The sequence below is a fragment of the Cervus canadensis genome, chromosome 5 (assembly GCF_019320065.1).
Source record: "Cervus canadensis isolate Bull #8, Minnesota chromosome 5, ASM1932006v1, whole genome shotgun sequence".
Lineage (NCBI taxonomy): Eukaryota > Metazoa > Chordata > Mammalia > Artiodactyla > Cervidae > Cervus > Cervus canadensis.
The window spans coordinates 88,410,281-88,436,866 of record NC_057390.1 but is presented as its reverse complement, the minus strand read 5'-3'; the positions used below and the strand labels follow the sequence as shown (position 1 = coordinate 88,436,866).

The 26,586-nt window shown below is 40.7% G+C and overlaps 1 protein-coding gene across 1 annotated transcript in view; it reads right to left on the bottom strand.

The window, feature by feature from the left end:
* Nucleotides 1-26,586, bottom strand: part of MRRF (mitochondrial ribosome recycling factor) — a 54,092-nt gene that overhangs the window by 26,010 nt on the left and 1,496 nt on the right. The window contains exons 2-5 of the mRNA XM_043469463.1: nucleotides 22,109-22,320; nucleotides 16,698-16,853; nucleotides 12,305-12,423; nucleotides 5,722-5,813 (exon numbers count right to left, since the gene is read on the bottom strand). Coding sequence (XP_043325398.1) covers nucleotides 5,722-5,813; nucleotides 12,305-12,423; nucleotides 16,698-16,853; nucleotides 22,109-22,292 — 551 coding nt within the window. The 5' untranslated portion in view covers nucleotides 22,293-22,320. The remainder of the gene's footprint in view (nucleotides 1-5,721; nucleotides 5,814-12,304; nucleotides 12,424-16,697; nucleotides 16,854-22,108; nucleotides 22,321-26,586) is intronic.

Genomic DNA, 26,586 nt, shown 5'->3' with positions numbered 1-26,586 from the left:
CCACCGCTGCCCTGCAAACAGGTTCATCAGCACCATCTCTCTAGATTCTATCACAACACTGTTGATTGGCTATACTCCAAAACAAAATTTAAAAATAAAAGTGGCCCCCTCTGGAGAACAGAATGGAAGTATTTTAATTTTCTATTTAATCCTACTTAAAGTAAAACCAATGCAGAAACTGACAAGAAATAATAAAAGAGGAGGACAATCCAGGAAGGAGGCAGCTTCACCGAGGAATGAGTCGACCCCAGGTACTTTAATCTCTTCGGTGAATTCATGATTCCTAACATTTTTTAAATTTTTTTAAATTTTTTTTATTTTTTGTCTTATTTAAAGTCAGAGATGAACTCAGTGCTCTCAAAGCAAAACAGCTTCATTCTACTTTGTGTGGTTTTCTCATCAATATTTGGTAAAACAACTAGTAAGAGAGTATTTGTTTGTTTGGGGGCATAAAGAAGATGTGAATGGGCTAGGGGCCTGACCAAAACAAACTCCTGCTCAAAACTTTTCAGGGTCCCTGATTAAGAAATGAAAAACTGACACACCAAAACAAGCTGCTACCAGGAGGCAAGAACAGGGGAAAAGGTAGTAAGTCAGTCTTGAGTTCCATCCTAGGCAGCCCTATGACAGTGGGCACTGATTCCTGGGAGTTTCGGGTCTCCTATCAGGCAAGTGGGCATAAGAACCATCTCCTGACCTCAGAGTGGTATTATGAGAATGCAGGGAGAAACCCTGAGGCATTCAGCACAGTATCTCCAGGCATTAAATCTGTAGTGTAGGTGGTTAATAAATAGGACCCAGAACTTGATGACATAAAGAACAAAAAGAGAAGAGACTACTTCAGCGAATCTTGATTAACAGGAATGTTCAAAGAATCCATCCAGTTGATTGACTTCTCTAAATGCAAGAAGACCAGCCAGAGAAGAAAACAAAAGCCATATACATTGTCAGTGGGGACGGATGTAACCCAGAGCCTGCGAGGCCCAAGGTCATCTTACTGAAGACAGCCAGGAGGAAAACTTGTACACAGTCACACACAGCTGGATTTGCAAAGGCCATAAAAAGAAAGCTTGGTGATAGGAACCACCCAGGCTCCAAGTCTGACCTGTTATTGCTTTAGGATTTATCTTCTGTCTTCTTCCCAAAAGGATCAGAGGCAGATTGTAGGAAGAGTCAGGTACTCAGCAGACTCATTTAAATAAGAATATGAGAATCAGAGGAGAGTATAGAGGGTGAGGTACCAGCTGAGATCCGTTGCAACTGAAAATAAAACTTAGCTCTGGGCATCCAGACTGAAGGCAGAAAAGCAAACCGGTAGACTGTCATTAGGGGAAGAATCAGATTCAACTGGGAAGATACATTTTTACAGAATTAAACTTGAAACGTTATCATCAGAAACCGATCCTGGGACTTCATGCATTTGATTACCTCCCACCTCCCAGACTCCTAAAATAAGCTTTAGTGTGCTGTTCTCCTCCTCACAGGTTTGCTGTGTGACCTGGAGCCAATGCCTCACCTCTGAGTGTCTCAGGTTCCCCCTCCTTTAAAGGGAGGGATGCACCTGCCTATTTACGAAAAGGAATGAAGGAATCTTTGTCAGCATTAACTGAGCGCTTACTAAACTTCAAAAGCCTTGTGTACATTATCTTACTGAAATCTCCCAACAACTATAAAAGGCAAGCCCTATAAATACGTTACAGATGAGCTCTCTGAGATTCAGAGAGGTAGAAACAGCTGATACTGTCACAAAGCTAAAAAGTAGAAGAATCAGAACTCCATTCCAGGTTTTCATGTTACCAAGGTGCAAATTTAACTGTTAGACTTTTGCACTTCTTTTGTGTATCTCAAGCACCTAACAGGTTCCTAGCATATAGTAGGTAATCAGCATTCTTGTTCCCTTCCTCACTCCTTTCTTTTCTCCTGAAGTAAAATTATGTATGTAAGGAAAATTGTATGTCTACTGAAATATTATTAGTATCTTATATTTATAGAGCTTCTTTTCCTCTAAGGAGATCACACTACTTAATTTGTTTTCTCTACTAATTTCACCAAAGATCTAGCTATCATTATGTATTATATCATTTATTTTACAAATGAGGAATTAGACGGCAACAATCTGCTAGGGTGATGTGCCCAGAGTCATATGGAAGTCACTGCCAGAACCAAATAAAAACCTTGGTCCTCTTTACATCTAAATCAGCCTTTATCCTCTCACATGACACAACCTCCATAATAAAGAACAGATCATTCATTTTTTATCTGGAAAACTACCAAACGAATAATTCAGTAAGGGGCCCCATGACCTTACCACCTTGTCAAAGGGAAGAAAGTATATAAAAAATGAGGTTTGCAGGAGCAGACGGTTTTGGTCCGTCAACTTTCTCTTGGATTACACCCATTAACCAACATAAAATACTGCAAAATATAATGTAACAGATCCCCATGTCTTTGGAAATTCAAGTTAAACTCACTGATCTTTCAAAACTTATATACAATGCACAAGGGCAGCCATTAACTCGAGTGCTGCAGAGATGCACATGACGTCAGCGAGTTCTTTGAAAGAAACACATGATCCACAGTTGGGCCACTCTAGAAGAATCCAAGTCAGCGACGAACACTTAGGGGCATCAATTCACAGCATCACAGCATTCTGGAGCTCCAGAAGGGACCTGGCAGGCCACTGAGAACAACGCCTTCATCTTGTACGTGAAGAACCCGAGGCTCGGGGTGGGGCTTTGCCAAGATTTCACAGACATGAGAGCAAGAACGAAAAAATTAAGCTGCTGACTATATCCATCCCACTTGCGAGTCATGCTTCTGATGGCCGTGAGTACACCTAGCACTTTCCAGAATTACCCACCTATACACTGAGCGCAGAAGAGCGAGCCTGAAATATGGTAACAGAAAAACTCAGAATTCAAATTCTGGCCATGTGATCTTGAGGAAGTCCCTTAACTTCTCTGAATTTTAACTTTTTTCATCTATAAACTGTAGGTAATAGTAAACTCCACAAGTAAGCTGCCAGTAATATAAACGAGGGGCCCGCACAGCCCTGAGTTACACAAAGGCCAACATTAGGTCCACATAAAACCCGAACACCCAGCACAGAGGCTGGCACATAATACATTTGTAGGAAATCTGCTAAGCGAATCAATGAACTAACCAAGCAAACAAGTACCGGACTTGAACTCAGGTCTATTTGCTTCTTACATAGCTCCCAATTCATACGATTTCAAAGCAGAGTGTTATTTCTGACTTACAGAGGCCATTTTCTGGCAAAAAAGCAGGAAAAAAAAAAAATCTCTGCAGGGAATTCCTTGGACTCTTCAATGTTGGTATTAATTCTTGATGCTAGCATAGGTACATCATGAGGCTCTAGAATCAACTAAACCTGAGCTTCAGCATAAGCTGTATGACCTCAAAGACACACATTCTCTGAGCCTGAATTTCCACACCTGGGAAAAAAATCTACTTTACAGAGGTTGTGTGACAAATGCAGCAATCTATATAAAGGAATACAGAATGATGTGTGGCACATGATGACAAGTTCACATTCCACTTCCCTTCTAGTTATTGGGAAGCTTCATTCATTCATTTCACTTAGATACCTGCTCTGATGTCACTTCCTTCTTGAACCTGCCTACCTACAAATAAAAGCCACAACACTCACTATCCCCTTAGCCTGCTTATTTTTCTTCATAGTTCTTACCATCCCCCGACATTACGTGTTTGTTTGTTTACTGTGCCTGTTGTTGTTCAGACACTAAGTTGTGTCAGACGTTGTGATCCCACGGACTGCAACACACTAGGCTTCCCTGTCCTCCACCATCTCCTGAAGTGGGCTCAAACTCATGTCCACTAAGTCAGTGATGCTATTCAACCATCTCACCCTCTGACGCCCCTTGCTCTTCCTGCCCTCAGTCTTTCCCAGCATCAGGAAATCTTTTCCAGTGAGTTGGCTCTTCCCATTGGGTAGCCAAGGTACTGGAGCTTCAGCTTCAGCATCAGTCCTTCCAATGAATATTCAGGGTTGATTTCCTTTAGGATTGACTGGATGGATCTCCCTGCAGTCCAATGGACTCTCAAGAGTCTTCTCCAGCACCACAATTCAAAACCATCCATTCTATGAGGCTCAGCCATCTTTATGGTCCAATTCTCATATCCACAGAGAACTACTGGAAAAACCATAGTTTTGACTATACAGACCTTTGTTGGCAAAGTGATATCTCTGCTATTTAACACATTGTTCAGGTTTGCCATAGCTTTCCTTCCAAGGAGCATGTGTCTTTTAAAATCATGACTGCAGTGACCATCCACAGTGATTCTGGAGCCCAAGAAAATAAAATCTGTCACTGGTCAAACCCAGGTCTCCTGCATTGTAGGCAGATTCTTTACCATCTGAGTCACGGGTTTCTTTACTGTGCCTACTTGACTATAAAATAAGCCCCAGGAGGGTGGGGACTTTCTCTTGTTGGTGCTATTTAATGTTCTATCTCAACAAACAGGAAACAGCCTGGCATGTAGTTAAGGCTTAATAAATATTTGTTGAGTGACTGAATGAATTCAACATTTACTTGGGGCTTGCTGGGCTTCCCAAGTGGCGCTAGTCGTAAAGAACCCACCTGCCAAAGCAGGAGATGTAAGAGACGTGGGTTCTATCCCTGGGTGAGGAAGATCCCCTGGAGGAGGGCATGGCAACCCACTCTAGTATTCTTGTCTCAAGAATCCCATGGACAGAGGAGCCTGGTGGGCTATGGCCCAGAGGGTCGCAGAGTTGGACACGACTGAAGCAACTTAGCACACACCAAGTCCTGGAATTAGGCTACTGCAGTGGCCTCCCAATGATACTCTCTGGGTCCACTCTGTCCCCCTACATTTCACCTGTTAATCAGCAGCCAGAGAGCTCCTGAAAAGTCAACATCAGATCACTCCTCTGCTGAAGGGCCTCCAATGGCTACCCACCATAACGACAGCACAGCCCACGCTACTCATCAGGGCCTGTAATGCCTAGAGCATGGGCCTCTCACCAATCCAACCCCCACACCACCACTGAGGCACAATGGCTTTCTCGTCATCAAATATGCCGAGGTCTTATTATTTCTTTTCTTTTTTAATTTCAAAATAAACATACACTTTATGCCTTTGAAACTCTTAAGTTCTATATATTTACATAACTAACAATATTCTGTTCTTTCTTATACCTAAAATTCTTCAACAAGTGAGGACTAGTGGGAAAATGACTCTTCCAGAAATCTGGGTTAGAGATTACAAGTGTCGAGGTCCTTTCAGACTCAGGGCCTTTGGACTGTCTGTTCCCTCTGCCAGGGAAGTTCTTCCCCTAGGCTGCCTTGTCCTCATCATTCAACTCTCAGCAGAAATGTGACCTCCTTGTGAAGCTGTCCCTGCCACCATCACTCTCAGCAAGTCACTCTCTATTGGAACACACTGTCCTTTCTTTGCTCACAGCATTTCATTATCTGGAATGACTTTATTTGAGTCCTATCTTCCCACCGGAATGTAAAATACATGAGGACAAGAACTCTGTCAGGCCTACTGCTGCATCTGAATCAATAAACTGGATCCCAAAAGATGCTGGAGCCGGCCAGGATGAGAGATACAGGTAAAGGACGCCATCAGGCTAACAGCATCATGGAGTGTTGGTTTTCTTCCAAAGAGAGCTGCCCCATTACATCAAAATATGTGAATGTCAGCCAGACTTACTTGGGAATGGGTACCCGAATTAGCGTCCCCTCCACTTCTGGGTTCAGATTCATTCCACTTTCTCTTATAGCCTTGATAGCTGCAGCTGTACACTGAAAACCAGATCAAAAGGTAAACAGAATTAGTAAATAATTATTACCAGATGCAAGCCCTCTGTCGATAACTGGCAACCCATCTTGGCAGAACATGGAAACATTTAGTTCTGTTACCAGTAAGATCAGGAAGTTACATTGGTGTAGAGTGCTTTGATCAAGCTGAATAGCAAACTATGTCCACTCCTGGTACCAGTGTATTGCAGGAGGGAAAAAAAAAGCATAGAGGAAAAAATAAAAAGAAAACAGCTCTGCTTCTTTGAAAAGATTTCAATGGTTTGAGGCAACGCAGATCAAAACCACAATAAATCCTCAAGGGAGGGGGGCTGGTCTGTGCAAAGATTGGTGTAAAGACAGCTGAAAGATTTTATACATTAAAAATTCCAGTTGACATTTTACACTCAAAATATACCAGTGCCGATTGGAATGAGTAAATAAATTTAACTCACTCGCATCTATGCTCATACCAACCTCACTCGTGTTTTGGCATGAGCAATGAATCTCTGCTGGTATGCGTGCCAAGAAAGGAAGTATGGAAGATCTCAGTTCAAATCCCCACTCTGCTAACCATGTGACCCTGGGCAACAAGCTTGACCTCTCTGAGCCTCCATGTAGTAATCTGAGACCCTGCAGTACTGTACCTCAGAAAGGATTAAATGAGCTAACATGAGCCATGCATCTTCCTCTGTGTCTGGGTGCCTGTAACACCTGGGCAAGGGGCGCTATTATATAAACATATTCAATAAAGATAACAATGCACAAACCCCCAAAGAATGATGAGCTGATGTCATCACTTAACCAATGCACTGCTGTCTTTTTTTTTTTTTTTTTTGTGCCTATACCATGAGGAATGTGGATGTCACATCTTAGTTCCCCTGAACAGGGATTGAACCCATGCCCCCTGCAGCGGAAGTGCAAAGTCTTAACCACGGGACTGCCATTAAAGTCCCTCTTTGTTTAAAAAAAATTTATTTCATTGAAATATAGCTCTTTTACAATGTTAACTTCTGCTGTACAGCAACATGACTCCGTTATACATAAAGATCTTCTTTCTCATGTTCTTCTCCACCACGGTTTCTCACAGAACACGGAGGATCATTCTCTGATGCACTGCTGTCCTGACGTCCATCAGGGTCTCTTCTGACACAGCCTTCTCTCTGTTTGGCAAGGTGGCATGCTGGTACACTGACGTCCCAAATTGCCTCATCTCAACCTTAAGCAACATTATAACCACACCTGGTTCACAATCCTACCGCATAAGAGAAGGCAGTGTGGAAAAGAGAACTCCATTGGCATGACAATGTGCCATTCATGAAAACAAGGCCCCTGATTTTCAAAAGAATTTTAGGTTTGACCAGAGCCAATCCACATCGCTCGGCTTCAAGGAGCCAATTCCCAGCCTTGAGTTCCTCCCTAGACTTTCCAGTTTAAATAAATGGGGTTTGTTGCACACCTATTTTATTTTTCCAGGTTGGGTTTTGTTTCAAGGGCGTGCCTAAAAAGCTCATCCATTTCATGGTAAAATGACCTGAATTCTACAGGGACATAAGATGTTATTGTTAGGTCAAAAAGACAAACCAGCATTCCACAAGAAGACAAATCATGCCCTTGGGCTACAGAATTTAACTCTGCAGCCACTGCTTAAAATGATAAATTCTTAAAATGTACCTCTGACCATAGACTACTGGAGCTGGAAGGGATCTCAGACAGAACCAGTACAGTCCCCTCCATCTGGTAAAGGTCACACCCCTACACAGAGACACAGTCCCTGAAAGTCAAGAGCAACAAGTGAAGACCTCGCTCATCACACTTCTGGCTACTGACAGTGTTAAGAGGAGGCTCAGCTCCTCAACTCTCCATCCAGTGACGTTACTTAGTCTCTATTACCTCCCAGATCCACTAGTTCAATGTATTCAGTAACTATGGCACAGGGAATTTGATTCTTTTTTTTAATAGCCAAAAAGAATTTGGAACTAGGTCTGGTGTATAAAGCATATGGCCAAGGTAAATAAAAGAGCTGGATAAAGAAATGAAATTTTCCTCTACAAGAGAACTACCAACTTCCTTAATAAAAATGAAACACAGATTTCTAAAGTTAAACATAAAGGGAGGGGCTTCCCTGGCAGTCCAGAGGTTTGGACTCTGCACTTCCAATGCAGGAGGCACAGTTTCTATCCCTGGTCGGGAGAACTAAGATCCCACATGCCTCTCTGCGTGGCCAAAATATAAATAAATAGACTAATTAATTAATTAAAAAACAAAAAAAAAATTTTTTAAGGGAGAATCACCACTTTGAAGGACTGACCTGATTTCAAGTCTCCTAACTTTTTCTGAAGCTTTTCATTGAGGGAAAGACTGGTAACTTGGCTGGACCACCCCACCACCACCACCACCACCTCCACTTTCCCTTCACAGTCTGACCCAAGTGTTGCCACACAGCCTTCCTAGGCAAGCATGGGAGCACCCACTGCTGCTTCCAAGCTAGGCAGGAGCTACAGCTCAATATTTACACCTTCCCTGTCCAAGGCTCAGTGCCAAGGATGCAGCGAGTGCTCAGTAAAAGCTTGCTGAATAAGTAGATTAATATGTATATTAAAGCACCAGCTCAAACCTGTTAGAAACATTCTTCATGTTTATACCTTCTCCCAAAAGCCTTATTTTGTACCATTTTATACCTGTTCTGTGTCCTTTTGCATGCAGAAAAAATGTGAACCAAGAGTGATTTCATTTGCAAAAAAAAAACCTACTGAAAGACGTAGTTCTTCTGAAATACTTTAAACATGTACATTTTAGTTTGATACGGAAGAATACAGAAACTCAGGGAATTATAGTCATTTTCCCAACATGACTTCTGACCTACTCATGGTTCAGACAAGAAGGCATGCATTTCTATCACATTTCCATCTCCTAGCCTTTACCCCTCACTGAAGAGATGCCCACCAGCGCCCCAGTGCAAACAGATGCTCTCCAATGGCAACAAGGACTCACTGCTTGTGGCTGCTTGGAGTACTGTGTTGAGAAAGATCACAGATCCCATGTGGTGTTAGGCAGGACCGAGCGCTGTGATCAATTAGCAATGTCTGCTATTACTGCGTGCGTACATGCTCACTCAGTAGTGTTTGACTCTTTGGGACCCCAGGGACTATAGCCTGCCACACTCCTCTGTCCATGGGATTTTTCAGGCAAGAATACTGGAGTGGGTTGCCTTTCCTCCTCCAGGGATTCTTAAACTAATAAATCCAATTCATTCATGTCTACACTCACATCTATATCTATGTGCATGTGTATGCTACAGGACAAAAGATGATGAAATTTTTGTAGACAGGTGAACAAGTCCTTGACAATCTGGGTTCAAGTCAACAGCTGATTTGCAGAGACTCAACAAAAATACTTGTGGAATTAAGGAACAGATGGTGAAAGGAGCACAGGATGTAGAGTCAAACAGACAGACATAAGCTCAAGTCCTGGCTGTAGGGCCACAGTATCAATCTGTGGAAGAATTCTACTTTTCTGAGCCTCAGATGCCTCCTCTAGAAAACGGACTTAAGTCTAACTTTAAAGAATAGCTGTGCTGATCACATGAAACAAAATACAAGAAAGCAATGCCTAGCAGCCCTGTAGACACTCAACACACCTTTCTTCCTTTCACAAGAGCAATAAAGGAGCCTGCAGAATTTTTTTTTTTTTTCATTTGCCTTACTCAAATCATGCTGTGGTCTGTTTTTGTTTTTTTTTTTTAAAAAACTCCCTTCTTTCCCATCATTAACTCTAGCTGCAGGCAAGTTTATGGAAGGTAGTAACTTGTGTGTATCATTTATCAAGCGGGACACATGCTAAACAAATGCAATGCAGTTTTCTGTCCTCAATGCATTTAAAAAGATTATGCATGTAAATCTGCATCATGTCTCTACGGCATGACCCAGAAATGCCCAGGTTTGAAAAGAAAGCCAGCCGCATGTGAAACAGAAAGGAAGTCTATAAACACAGAGAGGATTAGCTCAGCATTTTGAAGCTATAAACCTGGGCGCTCCATGGACAGCGTCGAAGCCAGAGGAAGGAAATGTTTAGTTAGAGCTGTTTGTTTAATATATACACCAGATGAGATAAAGGAATTCAAAAGACAATGTAACTCACACTTCCTCACTCTGTCCTTGTAAGAAGCCTCTCTACTAAGGTTAACTGTAGATGTGGTTTGTTTTTTTTTTTTTTTCCAAAACTCACAGAATTTCAACTTGGAGAAATGGCAAAGATGCCTTGCTTGGAAAATGAAGATATATTCCAATTTCCTAAGAAAAAATTAAGCTGTTAATACCTCCTCCTGCCTCCTAAGATGCTCTGGTGGCCAATCAGGTGCTTCTTCTGTGAATGCCATTTGCTATTTAATAACAGAAGTGGCTGGCTCTGAAAAGCAATCTGCCTGATGAGGTCTTCAAGCTGTGTAATTAGGAGGCTGTTCCCTAAATTGGCCCGCGGTGCCTGTGGGATCAGATGAACAAGGCGGAGAGGCCTCAGTGGTTCAGAGGGGCCAGAAGGGGAAAGAGCTAACAGTTCCCTTTCTGTCCATTTCTCTGCTCCTCAGGAACACCACGAATGAGTGCCTCCCTTCCATCAACCTAATGACAAGTATTCACCCATTTGAAGGAAATTTACTGGGTGCATCCATGTGTCAGGCATGGTGTTTGGTGCTGGACAGAATGAGCAAGTTGGATATGATTCCTACATTCCAAGCTTACGATCTAGTGAAAGGGAGATGGAAAACTAAGGTGTAGATTAGTGCATAACTACTAATAAGCACAATGAAGAAAAAGAACTGTGCTGTATAAAAGTGGTTAATATAGAGGAATAATTGAGATTTTGCGTAGACTAGGAAAGACTTCTCTGAGAAAGTAATATGAAAGCTGTGGTCCAAAATATGGATAGTAATTAGCCAGATGAGAGTGATCCAAGCAAAGGAAACAGCATATGCAAAGGCCCTGAGGATACTAAGGTTTGAGGAACTGAAAGGCTAGTGGGCAGAGCAGTGTGCAAGCGTGACAGCGGCAGGAGACTGGAGAGTCTGCAAGAGACAGGCAGGGGCCATTTCACACAAAGCCTTCTAGGCCACAGTCACCTTCTTCTCAAAGATTACTTGAAGCCACTGATAAACTCAGTGCCCGGGAGTGACATAATCCAATAGATATTAGTGTCTTTACAAGTTCACTCTCGCTAAAGTACGGAGAACACAACAGGGGAGAAGTGAGTAATACCCCCACAAATATGGGCACATCGGCTGCAAGAGCCCCCTGATTTGAAACAGTTTGTTCATAGCAAGGGCTTACTCTTATCTCTAACCCAGTTTTGTCAAATCCAGCAGGTTCAACTTTGGTCTCTGTCTTTGGGCTAGAATTACTGAAAGAGACCATGGGAATAGACAGAGACTTCAGATTCCTTCACCTCACGTGAAGAGATGAGGAAATGGAGACCCAGAGAGTGACGCAACCTACATAGACAGTTGGCAAGAGGTGGGACCAGATTCCAGGTCCTCAGGAGTCCCAATCCAGGTCACTTCTTACTGGATCAGTAAGGAAAAGCCGATTTATCTTCCCCAACCAGACTTAAAATCACAGCCTCCAGGTTGCAACGATCTAATGCAATCCACCTTCCAGCCCTGGAAGCACTGTGCTCTGGGCAATATTCTGCAATGGCCAGTTGAGTCTGAAAGGAATGTGAATTCCTGGAAGGTCTGCTCCAAATAGGGCTTCCCTGGTGGCTCAGACGGTAAAGAACTCACCTGGGTTGGGAAGATCCCCTGGAGGAGGGCATGGCAACCCACTCCAGTATCCCTGCCTGGAGAATCCCCGTGGACAGAGGAGCCTGGCAGGCAACAACAGTCCATGGGGTCACAAAGAGTCAGACACCACTGAGTGAGCAAGCACACACAGCACAGCGCTTCTCCAAATAACAGTGCAAAAGTCACAAACCAGTGGCCCACGGGCCAAACATGGCCCATCAATATATTTTGTCATAGACTTAAAACACACCAATAAAGGGAATTAGTTATCAACATTTAGCAAAGATCTTACATAGAAATTGGGGCTATTGGCTTCTTCTGTAAATAAAAATCTTAGTATCTGGTAGTATCTGATTACCAGGCCTACATTTCTGCCTGGGAAGGATCAGCAGCAACTGGGCAAAAGCTGCTCCTTTCAGACAGGGCACAGGTTCTACAGTTTACCCTTGCCCTTCCAATTACCCCACTGTCGCTATTGTTTGTCTTAGATGGGGCCTGTGTCAGTATTCAAATTACTTGCCTGGGCTCTATAGTGTTTGAGTAAAATAGAAAAGGAATTTAGAAACAGGAAGAGAGCTTTTCGTATCCTTAAATTCCCTTTGTTATACCTTGTCTGTTGTTTCACCCCAAAGTGAAGAGAATACTTCCTCCTGACTTGCTGTAGTCTCCTGCATTACAAGGGAGACCATGGAGAGGGAGCCCTTGAGCAAGGCCACCTTACCTCTGGGAAGCTGGCCATATTCACCAGTATCAGCTGTGGAGACTTCATGGAGATCTGGCTGATCTGGTTGAGAGCAAGCTTCCCATCGGCAGTCACCACAGTGATACTATCAAGGGATCCTAAAAGGAAAATTAAAGAAAGGGTCTTAGAATTCAGAAGGACTTTTAGTAACCTCGCATCTAAGTCTCTATCAATTCAGATTCAACTAATGTTTAGAGAAATATCAATAACCTCAGATATGCAGATGACACCACCCTTATGGCAGAAAGCGAAGAGGAACTAAAGAGCCTCTTGATGAAGGTGAAAGAGGAGAGTGAAAAAGCTGGCTTAAAACTCAACATTCAAAAAACAAAGATCATGGCACCTGGTCCCATCACTTCATGGCAAACAGACGGGGAAACACTGGAAACAGTGACAGACTTCATTTTCTTGGACTCCAGACTTTAAAGAAGCAGTGGTGTCGTGTGATGGGAAGAGCTTTGAAATGTTGACAAAACTAGGTTTAAATTCCTTACCAGCACCAGAGCAGCCAACGATCCTGATTTGCCTGGTCCTGCATGGTTTCCTGTGACACAGGACTTTGATAGCTGGAACTGGAAAGTGTTGCTCACCCTTCCAGCTATGTCACCACTTACTAACATGAAACCTCAGGCAAGTTCATCACAGTCATCTTCTCAGTACCTTGGTTTCCAACTCAATTAAAAAATACTTTACAGGACTAAAGTATAGATTACAACTCAATATAAATAAGCAAATATACAATAGACTCACACAAAAAATAAACATAAAAATAGGTACCTCTTACTAGCCCTTTTCACAACTAGTCTGTAACATTGTATCACTATATCCACTTTACACCAGAGAAGGAAACTTAGGGAAGTAAAATGAGCCAAATCACAGAGCTAACAAAAGGAAAACCCAGCAAGAACCCAGCCCCAACTCAGGTGTGCTTCCGACCAACTCCAATCAAGGCTCTTTCCCTTATCAGCGGAATTTAACTTGAGCTAACCCTTCAGAAATCTCCAGGGAGCTATTAAATTTAGATTCCTGGGCCCCACTCCCCAGAGATCCTGATTCTGTAGCGGCTCAGGAGCCTGTGATCTTGGGGGCACTTGTAGTTTTCTTTCAAGATGACCACATGATTCAGACATGCAGCCAGGTTTGGAACTGTTACCTCGTACCACCTCGATTTTGGCACTTAGACTCCCTTTAGGAACTAAAAAAAAAAAAAAAACAAAAAAACCCACCAATTATTACTACTTCACTGATACCCTGGATCTGATCTTTGTCTATATCTGAATTAGGGGAAACCTTGGGCAAAATTTTCTTGTCAAGAAGGCAAGTATATTGTTACAAGACAATATAAGGGGCATTACTCAAACTCCCTGATTTCCTATGCAAATGAGAACTAGAAGAAAACTTTACCATTCATTTTAAGAATCACTCGAGAATAGCTCATTCTGACACACCAAGTGTGAGAGAGAGAGAGAGAGAGTGTGTGTGTGTGTGTGTGTGTGTGTGTGTGTGTGTTTGGTGGGAAAGGTGTCAGTCTTTTCAACAAATTGGGAGTTGTCCTAGCAAATTGTTAGGCTAATGTAGTTCCACACTATGACCCTAAGATCTGATTTGAAGCACAGTATTCAACTCAATTCAATGCCATCACAAGCTAGAAGGCTGTTGACACCATTGGCTTCAGTCTGGAAAAGTCCATGATTCTGAAGACCAATGACCTGGGTTCAAATACCAACCCTGCCACTTCCTGAACTGTATGACTTTAGGAAGGTCTCCTGAACCATTTGGGCGTCTGTTTCCTGATTTCTAAATGGGGCATTAAAATCATACTTATCTCACTGGGTTGTTATGAGAGTTAAAAGAGTTTATGGAAAGCCCTTATACTGTCCTGGCATATACAAGGGCCCAATACATGCTATTATCATTATGTCTCAACTTTCTCCTATATTTTAACCAAACTAACCTACTTAGAGTTTCTTTAATAACAGTCCGTTCTCTCTTGCCTCAGGATCCTCAGCATATATTTTTCCTTCTACTAAGGATACCCTTCTATTCTCAGATAATTTCTGCTCACTCTTGAACACTCAGCTATGACTGCATCTAATCTCAGAAATCCTGTCTGACCTCTTAGGCTGGATTACAAATTCTTTATGAGCTCCAGGATCCTACACACAAATCTGTAATAATGATGACCCATCTTTACCAAACACTTTCTAGGGCAAGACATGGTTCTAAATGCTTTCTATACTTTATTTGCTTTTATTATCACAATAAACCTGTGAGACAGTTCCATCATTTTACAGATGTGGAAACTGGGGCACAGAAAATAACTGGTCCAAGGTCACAAGAGCCCTTAATGGGGCCTGAATTCAAACCTAGACCTGATCAACTCCAAAGTCATGGTCGTCACCACTCTGCTTTGCTATGTGGTTTTACACGTTGGTTTACTTGTCTATCCCTACACACTAGGATCTAGACTCTTGGAAGATGGGGACAATGTCTTTTCTCTCTGAATCTACAGCACCTATTAAACAGCACAGAATAAGTACTTAATAATACATTGATGAAGAAATAAATGTATGTATGAATGAATGAATGAGAGGACATGAATGAAGAAACAAATAAACCTGTATTTTAGACAACTATTAAAAGCAATCAATTCTGTCTTCAATCTTGGAGACAGAAATTGCTGGTAGACAGACAGAGGTATAAGGGGAAAAATGTCTGCTGGTTCAGGTAGTATTGAAAAGTATTGAAAGTATTGAAAAGTATTGAAAGTATTCCATATCATATGGAATAATGGAATATGGAATAATCTGGCAAAAAAAAAGTAAAATAAAATGAAAGACTGGCTAAGTTCAGCCTGTTTCACCCAGTCTCTTCATGGCCCCAAGTTCTACACAGAACGCTGTACAAACATAACCCTGAAGAGAAAGAAGCAAAGAGGAAATACCAGCGGGAGGCCTTTTGAAAATGGATCTTAATTCAGCCTTCCTGATTTGCCATAAGATCCTCTGCCACAGAAGTCCCAACATGGGCTTTTCACCATGCAATTGTGGTGGTTCCCATTCCCCAAATCCGTATCGACATAATGCATCAAATCCTTTTCCCTCAATCTGTCCCCAGCGAGCATCTCCCTCAGCCTCATTCCTGCCCCTCATTTTTGCAGAGGTTAACATTTAACAAATTACACTCCCAACCTCTTTCCAGGCCCATCATCTTTTTAAGTTCAACAAGAGTGGAGCTTGCTGGCCAATTTGAAGTATCACATTTCTCCCTGAGCTCCTCTCAAACTGCTCTCTGGTTTCGGCTGCAGAATGTTAACAGGCCAGAAAGCACAGGGGAGACAAAGCACTTTATCAGCTTCATACCTAAAATAATAAGCAAGTTTAAAATAAACAGTTGGGAGAGATTGAATGGCACGCTCTACTGTCAGCAAAGGCAGAAATGCCCCAGTCCAGGGTTGACAAATGATAGAATGGTCTTCTGGTTTCACACTGGATCTCATCTCTGATGTTTCTGCTGGTGTTTATAGATGGAGCTGTAGATTTTTCACTTGGTTTTCTTAAGAACAAGTTCATGAAATATTTTCTAGCTTTCTTATGAACTATCCCAACCAAGATGTGAGCGGGAGCAACCCAAGCTCCCACAGATATTTTCCGAGGGGGTCCCGGGCTTGACTCTAGGATGATGACAATTTCCAAAAGGCCAATTTAATAGCAATTGGATTTTTCCTGCCTGCCTGCACCATTAGCTGACAACTCACTTCTTCCATCACATCTGCAAACAGTTCTCCTAGACAGTTCTGACATTTCCCACTTAGAAAAGCCATTTTCAGGAAGTTATTAACCCAAACGGAATCTTCCTGGTCAAGCCCAGGGGTACAGAAATGCCTCAGGTGGGCATGTCTGCAGCCAGTTGGTCCCCAGTAAGGGATAAGAATGGCCAAATTGGACAAAAAATGGACAAATCAGACCAAAGATGTCAGTTACTATGAGACTAAATACCTACAAGTTTTTAGAATACAGTAATAATGAAAGTCCCATTTTCTGACAGTATGATTCCATGAGAGCAAAGATCATGCCTATTTTTGTTTACCGGGAACCAGCACAATGACCAGTTCATAGCAGACAAGTATGTGCTAAATGGATAAATGCAGTGTTAATACATGCTGGGCACTGTACCAGAATCATTACACATGTTACCTCACTTATTTTCATCCCCATCCCAAAGCTAGAAGGCGGGAATTAGACAAGGAAACTGAACACCAGAGAAGTAAAGTAACTGCCAGTGGTCACCAAATAATACGTGAAATCCAGTTCTGCCAAAGCAATGTTCTTGCCACTGTGCCCCTCTCCAAAACACAGGTTCACTCACTAACCTGGGGAGGTCCTTATATTGACAGTCTTATTGAAATTATCCTTGAGTGCTTCTATCACAGATTTCATTTCTTCATCCACTTCTTCCAAGTTGATGATATCCTCAACCAAGGCAGCGTTAAGATTCATTCTAGTTTGGGACTGTCCTTTCCCTTTGGCTAGAAAGTCAACATTCAATGAATTTAAAAGAAAAAACAAAAGCATAAATAGAGACAATAAACAATGAGTTAAGAAAAAGAGAGACACAGAAAATATATTAATTCATTTAAAAATGAATCCTAAAACAAGGCCATGCAAAGTATCTGATGGCTGGTACAGACAGAAAGAACAGCAGTAATTAGCAACATGAAATATCACCAGTGGTAGTGACAATGGCTTATATTTTAGAAAACCAACAATACTGAGAACTGAGTAAAATTCTAGTTTGTATCTAAACCATCATAGTGATGTTTCATAAGCATCTATAATATATATATGCATAGCTCACTCTCGTGAGTAATACAAATATTCTTGCATTCCATTATGTAGGGTGTGGGAAGACGGAAAAGAATAAAAACCTTTAAACAGTACTATCCTATACTTGTTTATTTATTAAATATTCAACATTTATTGAGATCATTCACAACAAGTTTCATTAAACATCTACAATAAGTTAGATCCTGTGCCATCTGTATACCATAATACAATTTGCAATGCAATTTCAAGTACATTCTTCTATTAGAATTCAAAGCAGCCCTCTGACATAGGAAGAACAGATTATTATTGTTCCCATTTTACAGATAAGGAATCTGAGGAACAGCTATTTAAATGTTTTGCCCAAAGTAACCAACCAGTAAGCAGCAGAGTGATTTTTTTTTTGAACATTTATTTGCTTGTGTCATCATCTTGCTTGAAAGCTCTGAAGTTAACAGGCTAACGGCTTAGAATTTTCAGAACTGATGAAAGAGCTGAATTTTCAGATTTAGAAACAGTTTCAAACAGGATAGTAAAAGCAAATTCATACCTAGACATTTTGTGAATGCAGAAAACCAAGGACAAAGAGGCTGGGAAAACAGCCAAAGAGAAAAGACAAATTACCCATAAAGGAACTTATGCTCATCAGTATCAGAAAGTTATATTAAGACTAATTCACAAAAATTCACAAAAATTCAAAAGCCCTAAGTTAATATTAGCAAACCAAATTCAGCAACATACAGATTATGGATCAAGCAATGTATATGCACATCACATATAAGAACAAGGAGGGCTTATACCAAGAATGGAACAGTGGTTTAATATCAGAAAAGGCTATTAATGTTGAGCCACCACATTCATAGATTGAAAAAATTTTTTAAATGCTCGCTCAATAAATGCAGCAAGAGCACCAATAAAAAAAATTAATACCCATTCAAAACAAAAACTCTTAGCAAAACAGGGAGAGAAGATACTTGCTTAAAAGAGAGACTACCAAAAAACAGAGCAAACATAATTCTTGATGTTAACACATAAGAAGTGTTCACTATAAAATCAGGACTAAAGCAAGATGACTACTATCAATAATCACTTTTATTCACATATAGCTGACTTACTTTGTTGTACGGCAGAAACTATCATAATATTGTAAAGCAATTATACTCCAATAAAAAATCACTTTTATTAGAATTATAATAGAATTCCTAGACAATGTAGTTGGAAGGAAAGGAGAGGAGGAGGGAAGAGGGATGGAGGAAGAGAAAAAAGGAATAAAAGGTATGTGGTATATAGATTGGGGAAAGCTATCTTTAAATATAGGTATTTTAATTATCTACATAGAAAATCCAAAAGAATACACAAACAACGGTTCTAATAAAAGAGTTCAGCAGAGTTGCAATATACAAAATCAATGTATAATTATCAAAAGTATTCCTATTCACCAGCAACTAAATAGAACACATAATTTCTAAAAGACATAAACTTAAAGCAATGACTCTTACAAAAAAATAATATAGAATATATTTTTTACCTTAAGGCAGGGGAAAATTTCTTAAACAGGAAAAAAAGAGCACTACTAATAAAAGAAAAAGATTGGCAAACTGGACTACATTAAAATTAAGAACTTCTGTTCATCAGGAAAAAAACACCATGAAAAGGTAATCATTATCAGCAATACATATATATGCAAAAGTCTTGTCTTTAGAATACATTAAAATTCTTAGAAGTCAATTTTTAAAAATCAGGTCAATTTTTTTTAATGGGCAAAAGACTGGAAACAAAGAAGATATCCAAATAACCAGTAAACAAATGAAAGGTGCTCACCATCACTATTCATCAGTGAAAAACAAATTAAAACCATAATGAGATATAACAGCACATTCATTAGAATGACTAAAATTAAAAAGGCTGACCATACCAAGTGTTCACAAGTAGATAGTGGGTAATTAGCAAATAAAAAGCTAAAACACCCTGGGGAGGACAGTAACCTGACATGACCACTCTGGAAAACTGTATGTTCTGAAACTGAACTGAAATTTATACATACATAACCCAAGGCTCAGTAATCCTTCCTCTTGGTACACATCCAGTAGAAAGGCAAACTTATGGGCACCCAAATGCAAGTTCACAGCAGCATTATTTATTTTAGCTCAAAACTGGAAGCAACTCAAATATCCATCGACTATAGAAAACATACATAAATCGTGGTACACACATTCATTGGGATACTATAAAAAAAATTAAAATGTACCAACAACTACTACAGACAACAACAAGGACAAATTTCACATGTAGGTTGTTATCAAAAGAAGCCAGGCATGGAAAGAATTCACTCTGAGTTCAAAAACGGCAAAACGAAATCTGTAGTGGTAAAGCCAAGAGAGGGGGCTGTCTTTTGAAGGGGGAGACCTGAAAAGGACAATAGCAAAGTTTCCAAAGTACAAGCGACGCTCTATATCTTAATCTGGGTGACAGTTACATAGCTGTGTTCACTTTGTGAAAATTCACTGAGTACTTACAATTTATGTACATACTTTTTCTGTATATATAACTCAAAAGTGGGCTTTAAAAAACATCATATACCAAAAAAAAAAAAAAAAACATCATATACCAAAGTGACAAAAAATGATGATAGTCTAGATATAAACCTAATTGAAGAACTGTGTAAGATCTGTATGGAGAAAACCTGACAATATGATTATAGATGTCACAGAGAAGAGAAAAGGCCAAGAAGAAGAAGAAGAAAAAAAAGCTAGTGTATTCTGAAGGGAAAGATCTGTACCACCAGATTTAAGACTTTATGACAGTGATTCAGGCATTAGGGAATTTAGTGCAGGGAGAGATGAGCAGTTCAACACATCAAGAGCTCAGAAACAAACCATATGTATGAAGAAACATAACATATGACAGAGGAGGCATTACAGGTCTGGGAGTCGAGTTTTCCCTCAATGAGGTTAACTTCCTTGGTGGTCCAGTGGTTAAGAGTCTACCTGTCAATGCAGGGGACACAGGTTTGATCCCCGGTCCAGGAAGATCCCGCGTGCCGAGGGGCAACTAAGCCTGTTCCCCACAAATACTGAGACCCTGCTCCCCAATAAGAGAAGCCTCTGCAATGAGAAGCCTGTGCCTCACACTAGAGAGGAGCCCCCAGTCGCCGCCAACTAGAGAAAACCCACTGGAGCAACAAGGACCTAGCACAGCCAAAAATGAATAGATTTTAAAATATTTTCCTTTTTGAAAAAATAAGTGAGGTTGACACACTTATTACTCATTTCAAAAAGAAATAATATTAGATTCCCTATCTCATATCATATTCAGAAATAAATTCCGTTACGGATTAAAGACCCAAATATGAAAAGTAAAAGCCTGCCAAATATTTAGGAGAAAATACGGAAGAAGAGATTGATGACTTTTGGATAGATGAGGGTATGTTAAATAAGACCAAAAAAGCACAAATGATAAAGGAAAGAACTGGAAAATATGACGGCATTAAAACTGATGTTCAATGAAAGACATTATCAAGTAAAAAGGCAAAGTAGATACCCGTAACATATACATATTGACAAAGGATCAGCATTCTTAATATAGAAAGAATCCAATAAATCTAAAGGAAAAAGTCAAACAACCAACTTTTTAAAGAGGCAACCCAAGAAGATAAAATCTGAATATGCAATTAAATATGAAAAGATGCTGCTTGCGGGCTGCAGCTACCATCTGGTCCACTAGACCACTGCAGTGCTGTGGGCACAGGGCCCCGGATTTCAGCTCTGCCACTAACTGGATATGATCATGGGCAAAGGTCTTACACATCAATCTCAGTTTCCTCACTTGCAAAATGGTGAGATACATAGTTCACTGGGTATTTAGAAGAATTTCTTCACTGGGTAATTATAATTCTTTCAATGGGTAATTTATCAGATCAAATTAAATTATTAAATGTACGTGAATTAAAAATATATATACAAAGCAACCTACAGATCAAAAGTTATTACCATTATCACTGTTAACTGAATATAAGTTTTCTATGCATTAATGCTTTTCTGGCAACTTGTTAATTTTCCTGTTAATAGGAAAGGAGAAGGTCTGCGTGAAACCATAAAAGAAAAGCAGTGGGAAAAAATATTCAGCAGCGTATTTCAAGCACCGTCCTTGCACGTGAATTCCCTGACCCACAACTGCAAGTGTTAACAGCAGGTCTGTTTGACAATGTTCTGTCACTCATTCATTCCTTCAACAAAACTTTTTAATATATACTATGTGTCAGGCCCTGTTAGCTCCTAAACAAAAAACATAGATTGAAAAGAAAAAAAAAAAGAGATGGGAGTTTTTCCTTACAGGGTCCAGTATGGAAGACATAACAAACAATAATCAATCCTACAATTAATTAATTAATGAGTGCTTTGCTAAGTACATCAAAGATAAAATAACAGTGTGCACAAGTGCATGTAACAAGGGAACTGACCCAGCCCAAGAGGTCAGGGAAGGCTTTCCTGAGGAAGCGACATTTAAGCTGAGACCTGAGTTATATCAAAGTCTCATTCTTGGATGACACAAGCCATTAAGATCATCCATCTAAATCCTCGGCTCTCATACGTCCTCACCCAACAAACTTCTGCTTTTAATTTTACTTCCAACACAGATCTTCCTGGGAGGAGAAAATACATTGATTCCTGTCCCAAGTATTCTGGCTTGCTTGGCACTTACACTTCTAATTCTAAATCTAAAACAAAACAGTCGTTTTCTGAGCTGTGGCAACATATGGGGCAGTATGGAAGTGAGAAAACAGACCCCCAGTTCTAATACCGTATCTGTCCCTGTGACCTTTCAAGCCTATCAACTGAACCACCTGAGACACCACTTCGTGAGGCACGGGGAGAAATTCAGAACATCTCTGAGATCCCTTCCAACTCTGATCATTCAAAGGGCTAAATATAAGACAGGGGCGAGGAGGTCACATCTCTACCTTTGGCTTTCTTGGTAGCAAAATGACGGACTGGTACGGCGGCATAGGCCATGTATTGCCCACGGTCATCCTGTCTTCCTCTCACTGTCTGCAGCGTGACTTCTGAAACAGGTCTGGTCAAGGCTGCAAGGGAGCTGCAAAGGGCAGGGTGGACCAAGCGGAAGCACCTTAAACCCAAGGCCATGACTGAAGACAATCCTTGTGAACATCCACTAAAAAGAACAAGACAAAAAGGAGATCTAAGTAAAACAGACTCTACTGTTAGTGCAACTTCAGAAAATAATCTGTACCAGTTAGCAAGCAAATCCTATCAGCAGAGCCTATCGATCCGTTTTGACCTCTGTGCTAGGTCAGGGGTTCCCAACCCGTACCAGTTCGTGGCCTGTTAGGAACTGGCGGCAGGGCAGGAGGTGGGCAGCAGGTGAGCCAGCAGAAGCTTCATCTATATTAACAGCCGCTCCCCAGCCCTCACATTGCCGCCTGAGCTCCGCCTCCTGTCCGATGAACTGCAGCGGTAGATTCTCACAGGAGCATAATAAATGTAATGCGCTTGAATTAACCTGAAACCAACCCCACCCCCTGCCCAGCTCCGGTCAGTGGGAAAACTGTCTTCCACGCAACCAGGCCCTGGTGCCAATAAAGGCTGGGGACCGCTGTACTAGATAACTTAAATACATTATCTCCAGCCCTCCTCCTAACAGCTGTACAAAGATGTATGATTAGCCCCATTTTATAGGACAAAGAAACTAAGGCTCACAGAGATTTAAATATCCAGCTCACAGTCTGTAGGACGCCAAATCGCCACGCTCTTTCCACTACAGCAAATGCCAATTAGTACACAGGGAAGAGAGTTAAGTAAATGCATAGCAGCCTAAATCCTTAATGATGGTAATTAAACCCTTACAGGAAAAAAAAGCACAAAATCTTGATAAAGTTACACTATAAAGAGTAACGGCAGAGCACTGGAAGAGAATTTTACATGAAATCATTTCAACAGGCATAAAATGACTGGAAAATTCACACAACAGCATTTAATTAAAATTTTCTTTGGTTCCTTATGCACTGATTACCAATTAGAATGCACTTTAATGTGAGTCTGAAGCATAGCTGAGGTTTGAGGTCTTCCATGTTATAGAACTAAAGCTCTGGAAAATGCCACCCTCCTCGGTGTTAACACAAGTTACACACGATCCTTCTGAGGTTTTTGACCGTGGAAAGACGCTAAAGCCTACAGCTACTCCTGCGATAGAACAACAGTTCTAGCTTACGGGCAAATCCGGGCCTTCCCCGTTGGCTCAGTGGTAAAGAATCCGCCTGCTAATGCAGGAGACACAACTTTGATCCCTGGTCTGGGAAGATCCCCTGGAGAAGGAAATGGCAACTCACTCCAGTATTCTTGCCTGGGAAATTCTATGGACAGAGAAACCTGCTGGGTTCCAGTCCATGAGGTTGCAAAGGCTCAGACACAACTGATCAACTAACATATATACACACTTTACAGTCTGAGTAAGAGCATGGGTTTTGCAGCCAGAAGATCTAGAATCCAAGCCCATCTCCACCACTACCCAAATGCCTCTGAACGTCACTGCACCTTGACTTCCTCAACTGTAATAAAATGGAGACAATTATAGTTATTTCTTAGGGTTGGGAAAAATAAATTAATGTAAGTAAAACACATGGCACAGTGTCTAACAGACAACAGGAGTCCCCCCTAAAGAGCATCTATTGACAGCTATCACCTTTCCTTTCAAAAACTTCCATGCCAGAGTCAGACACAACAAAGAAATCTTTCATGTCATTACTAAAGTACAAGGAAGCCAAGAGTCAGTCATATCTGGATATGAATTTCAACTCGTGGCTATTCATTTCACTTTCTGGGCATCATTTTCCTCATTTGTAAAGTGAGGAAAAAAAAAATCCTGTTTTAAAATAAAATGAAGTAATGAGTGTATTTAACAACCAAGTACAGTGCTGGGAATATGGCACCTGCTGTAATTATTACTTTTTTTTTTAAGTAAAGCAAATGAGTTGCACAAAGGCAAATAATTTCTCCTGATGGAATTTTTAATAGCAAGAGATGCTAGATTTCAATGATCGGTGTATGTCAGTAAAAACAGATCTATATAAAAAAATAAAAAATGTTTCCTCTTTTTAATCATTATCAATAGCTACTGTTAACAGAGGTCAGGCCCGGCCTGCTTGCTTTACCCATAGTATTCATTTAATCCTCTCAAAAATGCTACAAAGAAAAGTATAATAATCTCCTCTTTATAGATGTAGGAACTCAGGCTCTAAGAGATTGTCATTGACCAAGAGGCTGGAGCTAATACTTTGCTCTGTAGCAGCAGCACTGTTCGCAGATTTTGCCTCTAAGTGAGGTTTCTATATCTAGGTTTTTGCCTAATATAGCCAATGCCTAACCCATACTTATATCCAAATATGGCTGTATAATAAGGTGCTTTTTTTTTTTAATCTACAGGGTCTCAATCTGGCTGTTCCATTTAAGACAGGTTTCCTGGTGTTCCTGTTGCAGGTCATAATACCAATCCACAAAGCAACAGGAAATCAAAATGGGTTAGAAATAAACAACCTTTGACAGAAAACTCAACACCCAAAAGCGGACCCAGTACACGTGAACCGGAAGACGACTCTATAAATAAACCACATTGCTGAAATGCTTAAGACATAGATTTTAAACGGCACAGAAGTCAGGAAACTTCAAAGTGGAAATTCAATAAAGGCAGCCCCTTGGACTCTTTACCTTACGAATATTCATAGCAGCACTCAGTTCAGCACAGAAGTAAAGACAAGGAAAGGAATCACCATGCAAGCCCAAGTATTCTACAACAAAATTAACCTACAGTCGGAAAAAAATGCAGCAGGAAACATCTGACCTTTGGATGAAGTCTTGAACTGAAATGTCAGTTTGCCCACTTACTAGCAGTGTGAACTTGAGGAGATCAACCTCTCTGAGCTACAGTTTCCACTGCACCTTTTTCATGGTGATATTAATGAGCCTTTAAAAAGGTAATTATAACATAATGAAACAATAGCTTATAATTTTATAGTAATAACTATGTGCCAGAAACAGTTCTAAGTGCTGTATTGCATACATTAACTCATTTGAGCCTCATAATAACCCTAGGAGATAAGTACTTATTATTATACCCATTTTATGGATAAAAACACAGAGGCAAAGATAAACAATTTGCTCAAGATTTTAATCCAGGCACTTTTGCTCCACAGTCTGTGCTCTTAAGCACTATCCTATACTGTGTACATAAAACAGTGCAATTACTGGCATTATTTTTCAAACTGTTACATATTAAAAAAAAAAAAAAAACCTGAGGCATGTATTCTTTATCCAAAGCTGAGATTCTCAAAACTTGAATTTTCCCACTTTTCATAGAAGGTGCATTTTAACTTTGGAAAGAACTAGATGAGGAAGACAAAGTCCTGGTTTATCCACCATCCCAGCAACCCCTACAAATTCAGTTGTATATTAGTTTATAACATGTAGATTCTTATAATATGGTTGTGCACACACAGGTTCTTGTTGTATATAAAATACTTTCACATGTATTACCTGATTCCCACAATAACCAGGCAACATGATTCCCACAATAACCAGGCAACATTGTACAAATTGGTAAACTGGTCTTTCATTTCCTTGAATAATTTCCTGCACCAGGGTCTTCAAAAATACTGTTGAATCTGCTTGGAATGATATTCCCTCACCTCGTTAATGAACTTTTCTTTCAGACTTCAGCTGAAGCACCACTTCCTCAGAGGATGCCTTCCTTGGCTGTTTTCTCTAGCCCAACAGGTCAAATGTCCTATAACCCCCTTTCTTAGTACCATGTGCTTTTTCATGGCACTTACTTTAACAATATCAGTTAATATTTGTGTAATTATTTGATCGGGCATCCTTGGTGGCTCGGTGGTAAAGAATCCGCCTGCCAATGCAGGAAATGCAGGTTTAATCCCTGGGCTGGGAAGATCCCCCAGAGAAGGAAGTGGCAACCCCCTCCAGTATTCTTGCCTGGGCAATCCCATGGACAGAGGAACCTGGCGGGCCACAAGCCATGGAAGTCACAAGAGTCGGACATGACTTAGCGACTAAACAATAATTACGGGATCACTGTCTTATTCCCGCCATAAGAACTGACTATAAGTACTACAAGGATTAAACTATGGTTGTCTTGTTCAAGGCTGCATCCCCAGTCCCTGGCACAGTTCTGAACACAGGAGACACTGAATAAATGTGAAGACTACATGAGTGAAAGTCTAGATTGTCCTTCCTCAAAGTCATATTGCTAGCACCAAAACAGAAATCAAAGCCTCAGACAGTAGGTCCTGGGTTCCACTCCCCAACACTGCTTCCATGATCTCTTGGTTAGCCAGATTTTTCACTTAGAGATAAGAGGTCAAGTTCTTCTCTAAATTCAGCAACAAGTGAAGGCATTTACAGTATATGA